We start from the raw sequence: 10,704 nt of genomic DNA on the forward strand, positions 1-10,704 counted from the left end.
TCCATCCTCCCCGGGTTACACACTGTCTGATCTCACTGGCTCCATCCCCTCCACAGGTTACACACTGTCCGATCTCACTGGCTCCACCCTCCCTGGGTTACACACTGTCCGATCTCAATGGCTCCATCCTCCCCGGGTTACACACTGTCCGATCTCACCGGCTCCATCCTCCCGGGTTACACACTGTCCGATCTCACTGGCTCCACCCTCCCCGGGTTACACACTGTCCGATCTCACTGGCTCCATAATCCCCGGGTTACACACTGTCTGATCCCACTGGCTTCATCCTCCCCGGTTACACCCTGTCTGATCTCACAGGCTCCATCCCCTCCCCAGGTTACACACTGTCTATCTCACTGGCTCCACCCTCCCCGAGTTACACACTGTCCAATCTCACTGGCTCCATCCTCCCCGGGTTACACACTGTCCGATCTCACTGGCTCCATCCCCTCCCCAGGTTACACACTGTCCGATCTCACTGGCTCCATCCTCCCCGGGTTACACACTGTCTGATCTCACTGGCACCATCCCCTCCCCAGGTTACGCACTGTCTGATCTCACTGGCTCCACCCTCCCCGGGTTACACACTGTCCAAACTCACTGACTCCATCCTCCCCGGGTTACACACTGTCCGATCTCACTGGCTCCATCCCCTCCCCAGGTTACACACTGTCCGATCTCACTGGCTCCATCCTCCCCGCGTTACACTCTCTGATGTCACTGGGTCCACCCACCCTGGGTTACACACAGTCCGATCACACTGGCCCCATCCTCCCCGGGTTACATATTATCTGATCCCACTAGCTCCATCCTCCCCGGGTTACACAGTCTGATCTCACTGGCTCCGCCCTCCCTGGGTTACACTGTCTGATCTCACTGGCTCCATCCTCCCTGGGTTACACTGTCTGATCTCACTGGCTCTATCGTCTCTGGGTTACACTGCCTGATCTCACTGGCACCACACTACCCGGGTTACACTGTCTGATCTGACTAGCTCCACCCTCCCCGGGTTACACTGTCTGATCTCACTGGCTCCACCCTCCCTGGGTTACACACTGTCTGATCTCACTGGCTCCATCCTCTCCTGGTTACACACTGTCCGATCTCACTGGCCCCATCCTCCCCGGATTACACTGTGTGATTTCACTGTTTCAATCCTCCCCGGGTTACACTGTCTGATCTCACTGGCTCCATCCTCCCAGGGTTACACTGTCTGATCTCACTGGCTCTATCCTCCCAGGGTTACACTGCCTGATCTCACTGGCTCCACTCTACCCGGGTTACACTGTCTGATCTGACTAGCTCCACCCTCCCCGGGTTACACTGTCTGATCTCAATGGCTCCACCTTCCCCGGGTTACGCTGTCTGATCTCACTGGCTCCACCCTCCCCGGGTTACACTGTCTGATTTCACTGGCTCCATCCTCCCCGGGTTACACTGTCTGATTTCACTGGCTCCACTCTACCCGGGTTACACTGTCTGATTTCACTGGTTCCATCCTCCCCGGGTTTCACTGTCTGATCTCACTGGCTCCACTCTACCCGGGTTACACTGTCTGATCTGACTAGCTCCACCCTCCCTGGGTTACACTGTCTGATCTCACTGGCTCCACCCTTCCTGGGTTACACACAGTCCGATCACACTGGCCCCATCCTTCTCAGGTTACATACTGTCCGATCTCACTGGTTCCATCCTCCGTGGGTTACACTGTGTGATTTCACTGGCCCCACCCTCCCTGGGTTACACTGTCTGATCCAACTGGCTCAACCCTCCCTGCGTTACACGGTCTGATCTCACTGGCTCCATCCTCCCTGGGTTACACTGCCTGATATCACTGGCTCCATGCTCCCCGGGTTACACTGTCTGATCTCACTGGCTCCATCCTCTCCTGGTTACACACTGTCCGATCTCACTGGCCCCATCCTCCCCGGATTACACTGTGTGATTTCACTGTTTCAATCCTCCCCGGGTTACACAGTCTTATCTCACTGGCTCCACTCTACCCGGGTTACACTGTCTGATCTGACTAGCTCCACCCTCCCTGGGTTACACTGTCTGATCTCACTGGCTCCACCCTTCCTGGGTTACACACAGTCCGATCACACTGGCCCAATCCTCCTCGGGTTACATACTGTCCGATCTCATTGGTTCCATCCTCCGTGGGTTACACTGTGTGATTTCACTGGCTCCATCCTCCCTGGGTTACACTGTCTGATCCAACTGGCTCCACCCTCCCTGTGTTACACTGTCTGATCTCACTGGCTCTATCCTCCCTGGGTTACACTGCCTGATATCACTGGCTCCATCCTCCCCGGGTTACACTGTCTGATCTCACTGGCTCCATCCTCGCCGGATTACACTGTCTGATCTCACTGGCTCCACTCTACCTGGGTTACACTGTCTGATCTGACTAGCTCCATCCTCCCCTGGTTACACTGTCTTATCTCACTGGCTCCATCCTCCCCGCGTTACACTGTCTGATCTCAATGGCACCACCTTCCCCGGGTTACACTGTCTGATCTCACTGGCTCCACCCTCCCCGAGTTACACTGTCTGATCTCAATGGCTCCATCCTCCCCGGGTTACACTGTCTGATCTCACTGGCTCCACCCTCCCCGAGTTACACTGTCTGATTTCACTGGCTCCATCCTCCCCAGGTTACACAGTCTGATCTCCCTGGCTCCACTCTACCCACGTTACACTGTCTGATCTGACTAGCTCCACCCTACCCGGGTTACACACTGTCTGATCTCACTGGCTCCATCCTCCCCGGGTTACACACTGTCCGATCTCACTGGCCCCATACTCCCCGCGTTACTCTGTGTGATTTCAATGTCTCCATCCTCCCCGGGTTACACTGTCTTATCTCACTGGCTCCACCCTCCCTGCGTTACACTGTCTGATCTCAATGGCTCCACCCACCCCGGGTTACACTGTCTGATCTCACTGGCATCATCCTCCCCAGGTTACACTGTCTGATCTCACTGGATCCACCCTTGCCGCGTTACACTGTCTGATCTCACTGGCTCCATCCTCCCCGGTTTACAAACTTTCCGATCCCACTAGCTCCATCCTCCCCGGGTCAAGCACTATCTGATCTCACTGGCTCCACCCTCCCCCAGTTACACACTGACCGATCTCACTGGCTCCATCCTCTCCAGATTACTCACTGTCCGATCTCACTGGCTCCATCTTCCCCGGGTTACACACTGTCTGATCTCACTGGCTCCATCCTCCCCGCATTACAGTGTCTGATCTCAATGGCTCCATCCTCCCCGGGTTACACTGTCTGATCTCACTGGCTCCACTACCCGGGTTACACTGTCTGATCTCACTGGCTCCATCCACCCCAGGCTACACTGTCTGATCTCACTGGCTTCATCCTCCCCGGGTTACACTGTCTGATCTCACGCTCCACTCTACCCGGGTTACACTGTCTGATCTGACTAGCTCCACCCTCCCTGGGTTACACACTGTCCGAACTCACTGGCTCCATTCTCCCCGGGTTACACACTGTCTGAACTCATTTGCTCCATCCTCCCCAGCTTACACTGTGTGATTTCACTGACTCCCTCCTCCCCGGGTTACACTGTCTGATCTCACTGGCTCCACTCTCCCCGGGTTACACTGTCTGATCTCACTGGCTCCATCCTCCCCGGGTAACACTGTGTGATTTCACTGTCTCCATCCTCCCCGGGTTACACGGCCTGATCTCACTGGCTCCGCCCTCCCCGCCTTACACTGTCTGATCTCAATGGCTCCACCCTCCCCGGGTTACACTGTCTGATCTCACTGGCTCCACCCTCCCCGGGTTACACTGTCTGATCTCACTGGCTCCATCCTCCCCAGGTTACACTGTGTGCTTTCACTGGCTCCATCCTCCCCGGGTTACACTGTATGATCTCACTGGCTCCATCCTCCCCGGGTTACACTGTCTGATCTCACTGGCTCCATCCTCCCCGGGTTACACTGTCCGATCTCACTGGCTCCACCCTCCCCGAGTTACACTGTCTGATCTCACTGGCTCCATCCTCCCCCGGGTAACACTGTGTGATTTCACTGTCTCCATCCTCCCCGGGTTACACGGCCTGCTCTCACTGGCTCCGCCCTCCCCGCCTTACACTGTCTGATCTCAATGGCTCCACCCTCCCCGGGTTACACTGTCTGATCTCACTGGCTCCACCCTCCCCGGGTTACACTGTCTGATCTCACTGGCTCCATCCTCCCCAGGTTACACTGTGTGCTTTCACTGGCTCCATCCTCCCCGGGTTACACTGTATGATCTCACTGGCTCCATCCTCCCCGGGTTACACTGTCTGATCTCACTGGCTCCATCCTCCCCGGGTTACACTGTCCGATCTCACTGGCTCCACCCTCCCCGAGTTACACACTGTCCAATCTCACTGGCTCCATCCTCCCCGGGTTACACACTGTCCGATCTCACTGGCTCCATCCTCCCCGGGTTACACACTGTCTGATCTCACTGGCTCCATCCCCTCCCCAGGTTACACACTGTCCGATCTCACTGGCTCCACCCTCCCCGGGTTACACACTGTCCGATCTCAATGGCTCCATCCTCCCCGGGTTACACACTGTCCGATCTCACCGGCTCCATCCTCCCGGGTTACACACTGTCCGATCTCACTGGCTCCACCCTCCCCGGGTTACACTGTCCGATCTCACTGGCTCCATAATCCCCGGGTTACACACTGTCTGATCCCACTGGCTTCATCCTCCCCGGTTACACCCTGTCTGATCTCACAGGCTCCATCCCCTCCCCAGGTTACACACTGTCTATCTCACTGGCTCCACCCTCCCCGAGTTACACACTGTCCAATCTCACTGGCTCCATCCTCCCCGGGTTACACACTGTCCGATCTCACTGGCTCCATCCCCTCCCCAGGTTACACACTGTCCGATCTCACTGGCGCCATCCTCCCCGGGTTACACACTGTCTGATCTCACTGGCACCATCCCCTCCCCAGGTTACGCACTGTCTGATCTCACTGGCTCCACCCTCCCCGGGTTACACACTGTCCAAACTCACTGACTCCATCCTCCCCGGGTTACACACTGTCCGATCTCACTGACTCCATCCCCTCCCCAGGTTACACACTGTCCGATCTCACTGGCTCCATCCTCCCCGCGTTACACTCTCTGATGTCACTGGGTCCACCCACCCTGGGTTACACACAGTCCGATCACACTGGCCCCATCCTCCCCGGGTTACATATTATCTGATCTCACTGGTTCCATCCTCCCCAAGTTACACTGTGTGATTTCACTGGATCCATCCTCCCTGGGTTACGTTACACTGTCTGATCCCACTGGCTCCACCATCCGCGTGTTACACTGTCTGATCTCACTGGCTCCATGCTCCCGGGGTTACAAACTTTCTGATCCCACTAGCTCCATCCTCCCCGGGTTACACAGTCTGATCTCACTGGCTCCGCCCTCCCTGGGTTACACTGTCTGATCTCACTGGCTCCATCCTCCCTGGGTTACACTGTCTGATCTCACTGGCTCTATCGTCTCCTGGTTACACACTGTCCGATCTCACTGGCCCCATCCTCCCCGGATTACACTGTGTGATTTCACTGTTTCAATCCTCCCCGGGTTACACTGTCTGATCTCACTGGCTCCATCCTCCCTGGGTTACACTGTCTGATCTCACTGGCTCTATCCTCCCTGGGTTACACTGCCTGATCTCACTGGCTCCACTCTACCCGGGTTACACTGTCTGATCTGACTAGCTCCACCCTCCCCGGGTTACACTGTCTGATCTCAATGGCTCCACCTTCCCCGGGTTACGCTGTCTGATCTCACTGGCACCACCCTCCCCGGGTTACACTGTCTGATTTCACTGGCTCCATCCTCCCCGGGTTACACTGTCTGATCTCACTGGCTCCACTCTACCCGGGTTACACTGTCTGATTTCACTGGTTCCATCCTCCCCGGGTTTCACTGTCTGATCTCACTGGCTCCACTCTACCCGGGTTACACTGTCTGATCTGACTAGCTCCACCCTCCCTGGGTTACACTGTCTGATCTCACTGGCTCCACCCTTCCTGGGTTACACACAGTCCGATCACACTGGCCCCATCCTTCTCAGGTTACATACTGTCCGATCTCACTGGTTCCATCCTCCGTGGGTTACACTGTGTGATTTCACTGGCCCCACCCTCCCTGGGTTACACTGTCTGATCCAACTGGCTCGACCCTCCCTGCGTTACACGGTCTGATCTCACTGGCTCCATCCTCCCTGGGTTACACTGCCTGATATCACTGGCTCCATGCTCCCCGGGTTACACTGTCTGATCTCACTGGCTCCATCCTCTCCTGGTTACACACTGTCCGATCTCACTGGCCCCATCCTCCCCGGATTACACTGTGTGATTTCACTGTTTCAATCCTCCCCGGGTTACACAGTCTTATCTCACTGGCTCCACCCTCCCCGGGTTACACTGTCTGATCTCAATGGCTCCACCTTCCCCGGGTTACACTGTCTGATCTCACTGGCTCCACCCTCCCAGGGTTACACTGTCTGATTTCACTGGCTCCATCCTCCCCGGATTACACTGTCTGATCTCACTGGCTCCACACTCCCCGCGTTACACTGTCTGATCTCACTGGTTCCATCCTCCCTGGGTTACACTGTCTGATCTCACTGGCTCCACTCTACCTGGGTTACACTGTCTGATCTGACTAGCTCCACCCTCCCTGGGTTACACTGTCTGATCTCACTGGCTCCACCCTTCCTGGGTTACACACAGTCCGATCACACTGGCCCAATCCTCCTCGGGTTACAGACTGTCCGATCTCATTGGTTCCATCCTCCGTGGGTTACACTGTGTGATTTCACTGGCTCCATCCTCCCTGGGTTACACTGTCTGATCCAACTGGCTCCACCCTCCCTGCGTTACACTGTCTGATCTCACTGGCTCTATCCTCCCTGGGTTACACTGCCTGATATCACTGGCTCCATCCTCCCCGGGTTACACTGTCTGATCACACTGGCTCCATCCTCGCCGCGTTACACTGTCTGATCTCAATGGCTCCACCTTCCCCGGGTTACACTGTCTGATCTCACTGGCTCCACCCTCCCCGAGTTACACTGTCTGATCTCAATGGCTCCATCCTCCCCGGGTTACACTGTCTGATCTCACTGGCTCCACCCTCCCCGAGTTACACTGTCTGATTTCACTGGCTCCATCCTCCCCAGGTTACACTGTCTGATCTCCCTGGCTCCACTCTACCCACGTTACACTGTCTGATCTGACTAGCTCCACCCTACCCGGGTTACACACTGTCTGATCTCACTGGCTCCATCCTCCCCGGGTTACACACTGTCCGATCTCACTGGCCCCATACTCCCCGCGTTACTCTGTGTGATTTCAATGTCTCCATCCTCCCCGGGTTACACTGTCTTATCTCACTGGCTCCACCCTCCCCGGGTTACACTGTCTGATCTCACTGGCTCCATCCTCCCCAGGTTACACTGTGTGCTTTCACTGGCTCCATCCTCCCCGGGTTACACTGTATGATCTCACTGGCTCCATCCTCCCCGGGTTACACTGTCTGATCTCACTGGCTCCATCCTCCCCGGGTTACACTGTCCGATCTCACTGGCTCCACCCTCCCCGAGTTACACTGTCTGATCTCACTGGCTCCATTCTCCCCGGGTAACACTGTGTGATTTCACTGTCTCCATCCTCCCCGGGTTACACGGCCTGATCTCACTGGCTCCGCCCTCCCCGCCTTACACTGTCTGATCTCAATGGCTCCACCCTCCCCGGGTTACACTGTCTGATCTCACTGGCTCCACCCTCCCCGGGTTACACTGTCTGATCTCACTGGCTCCATCCTCCCCAGGTTACACTGTGTGCTTTCACTGGCTCCATCCTCCCCGGGTTACACTGTATGATCTCACTGGCTCCACCCTCCCCGAGTTACACTGTCTGATCTCACTGGCATCATCCTCCCCAGGTTACACTGTCTGATCTCACTGGATCCACCCTTGCCGCGTTACACTGTCTGATCTCACTGGCTCCATCCTCCCCGGTTTACAAACTTTCCGATCCCACTAGCTCCATCCTCCCCGGGTCAAGCACTATCTGATCTCACTGGCTCCACCCTCCCCCAGTTACACACTGACCGATCTCACTGGCTCCATCCTCTCCAGGTTACTCACTGTCCGATCTCACTGGCTCCATCCTCCCCGGGTTACACACTGTCTGATCTCACTGGCTCCATCCTCCCCGCATTACAGTGTCTGATCTCAATGGCTCCATCCTCCCCGGGTTACACTGTCTGATCTCACTGGCTCCACTACCCGGGTTACACTGTCTGATCTCACTGGCTCCATCCACCCCAGGCTACACTGTCTGATCTCACTGGCTTCATCCTCCCCGGGTTACACTGTCTGATCTCACGCTCCACTCTACCCGGGTTACACTGTCTGATCTGACTAGCTCCACCCTCCCTGGGTTACACACTGTCCGAACTCACTGGCTCCATTCTCCCCGGGTTACACACTGTCTGAACTCATTTGCTCCATCCTCCCCAGCTTACACTGTGTGATTTCACTGACTCCCTCCTCCCCGGGTTACACTGTCTGATCTCACTGGCTCCACTCTCCCCGGGTTACACTGTCTGATCTCACTGGCTCCATCCTCCCCGGGTAACACTGTGTGATTTCACTGTCTCCATCCTCCCCGGGTTACACGGCCTGATCTCACTGGCTCCACCCTCCCCGCCTTACACTGTCTGATCTCAATGGCTCCACCCTCCCCGGGTTACACTGTCTGATCTCACTGGCTCCACCCTCCCCGGGTTACACTGTCTGATCTCACTGGCTCCATCCTCCCCAGGTTACACTGTGTGCTTTCACTGGCTCCATCCTCCCCGGGTTACACTGTATGATCTCACTGGCTCCATCCTCCCCAGGTTACACTGTCTGATCTCACTGGCTCCATCCTCCCCGGGTTACACTGTCCGATCTCACTGGCTCCACCCTCCCCGAGTTACACTGTCTGATCTCACTGGCTCCATCCTCCCCGGGTAACACTGTGTGATTTCACTGTCTCCATCCTCCCCGGGTTACACGGCCTGATCTCACTGGCTCCGCCCTCCCCGCCTTACACTGTCTGATCTCAATGGCTCCACCCTCCCCGGGTTACACTGTCTGATCTCACTGGCTCCACCCTCCCCGGGTTACACTGTCTGATCTCACTGGCTCCATCCTCCCCAGGTTACACTGTGTGCTTTCACTGGCTCCATCCTCCCTGGGTTACACTGTATGATCTCACTGGCTCCATCCTCCCCGGGTTACACTGTCTGATCTCACTGGCTCCATCCTCCCCGGGTTACACTGTCCGATCTCACTGGCTCCACCCTCCCCGAGTTACACACTGTCCAATCTCACTGGCTCCATCCTCCCCGGGTTACACACTGTCCGATCTCACTGGCTCCATCCTCCCCGGGTTACACACTGTCTGATCTCACTGGCTCCATCCCCTCCCCAGGTTACACACTGTCCGATCTCACTGGCTCCACCCTCCCCGGGTTACACACTGTCCGATCTCACTGGTTCCATCCTCCCCGGGTTACACACTGTCCGATCTCACTGGCTCCATCCTCCCCGGGTTACACACTGTCCGATCTCACTGGCTCCATCCTCCCCAGATTACTCTCTGTCTGATCTCACTGGCTCCATAATCCCCGGGTTACACACTGTCTTATCTCACTGGCTTCATCCTCCCGGGTTACACACTGTCCAATCTCACTGGCTCCATCCTCCCCGGGTTACACACTGTCCGATCTCACTGGCTTCATCCTCCCCGGTTACACACTGTCTGATCTCACTGGCTTCATCCTCCCGGGTTACACACTGTCCAATCTCACTGGCTCCATCTTCCCCAGGCTGCTCACTGTCCGATTTAACTGGCTCCATTCTCCCCGGGTTATGCACTGTCCGATCTCACTGGCTCCAGTCTGTACTAATATTGTGATTCTCCACATTAATATTGAATCTCTTAATGTTCACACTCCGCAGTGTTTAGATGTGACTTTCTTACCGTCAAAGACCCCTCTGTGCCGAAGTATAGCCATGTTGGGCTCGAAATGTTGAATCTCTTTCTCCCGCCACAAACACAGCTGAACTAGTTTTGTTTTTCCAGTAATTTCAATGTTTATTATAAACAATCCACCTATTGGAATTCCCCGTGTTAATAGCAGGAAGCAGCAACGCGCATGCGTGGGATAAGAGGCCTGCAGCACTGCGCCTACGCATCGACGTTTCGGCCCTTCAAGTTGCTGCCTTTGCCGGGCATGCGCAATCGAATCTTTGATCCTCACATCATATCGAGCAAAGGCCTCAGCAGCGGCCTGGATGAAAAATGGCGCCGCTCAAATAGTCACAGCTGTGTTTTCTCTCGTTTCGGCAAGTCAAAGCTCTCCCCTTTTTTCAAGACGTTACAATTCTCAGTTCAGAACTTGAATTAAATATCTTTAGGAATAGTGACTTCACCAATATCTTTTTTTTAAGAAGGCAGAAATCTTAAACCGTATCTTTATTTTAAAACTGCCGTTAATATCAAATACATTGAACCGCAGAAACACGTCCAATGCATCATGGTTTTTAAAATTTAAAATTCTGTTTTTAATGTCTTTAAAGACGAACCTACGGAGCCTGAATTTGGGGGA

The 10,704-nt window shown here is 55.5% G+C and overlaps 1 protein-coding gene across 2 annotated transcripts in view; it reads right to left on the reverse strand.

Annotated features, from left to right (window-relative positions):
- LOC121273538 (NACHT, LRR and PYD domains-containing protein 3-like) overlaps positions 1 to 10,235 on the reverse strand; it is a 112,804-nt gene extending 102,569 nt beyond the window's left edge. Inside the window, exon 1 of one of the 2 annotated variants that reach the window (XM_041180716.1) lies at positions 10,077 to 10,235. In XM_041180716.1, coding sequence (XP_041036650.1) covers positions 10,077 to 10,110 — 34 coding nt within the window. In that variant the 5' untranslated portion in view covers positions 10,111 to 10,235. The remainder of the gene's footprint in view (positions 1 to 10,076) is intronic. The other variant, XM_041180715.1, reaches the window with a different exon arrangement.
- Positions 10,236 to 10,704: the final 469 nt, after the last annotated feature.

The sequence above is a fragment of the Carcharodon carcharias genome (assembly GCF_017639515.1).
Source record: "Carcharodon carcharias isolate sCarCar2 chromosome 24 unlocalized genomic scaffold, sCarCar2.pri SUPER_24_unloc_3, whole genome shotgun sequence".
NCBI classification, from domain to species: Eukaryota; Metazoa; Chordata; class Chondrichthyes; order Lamniformes; family Lamnidae; genus Carcharodon; species Carcharodon carcharias.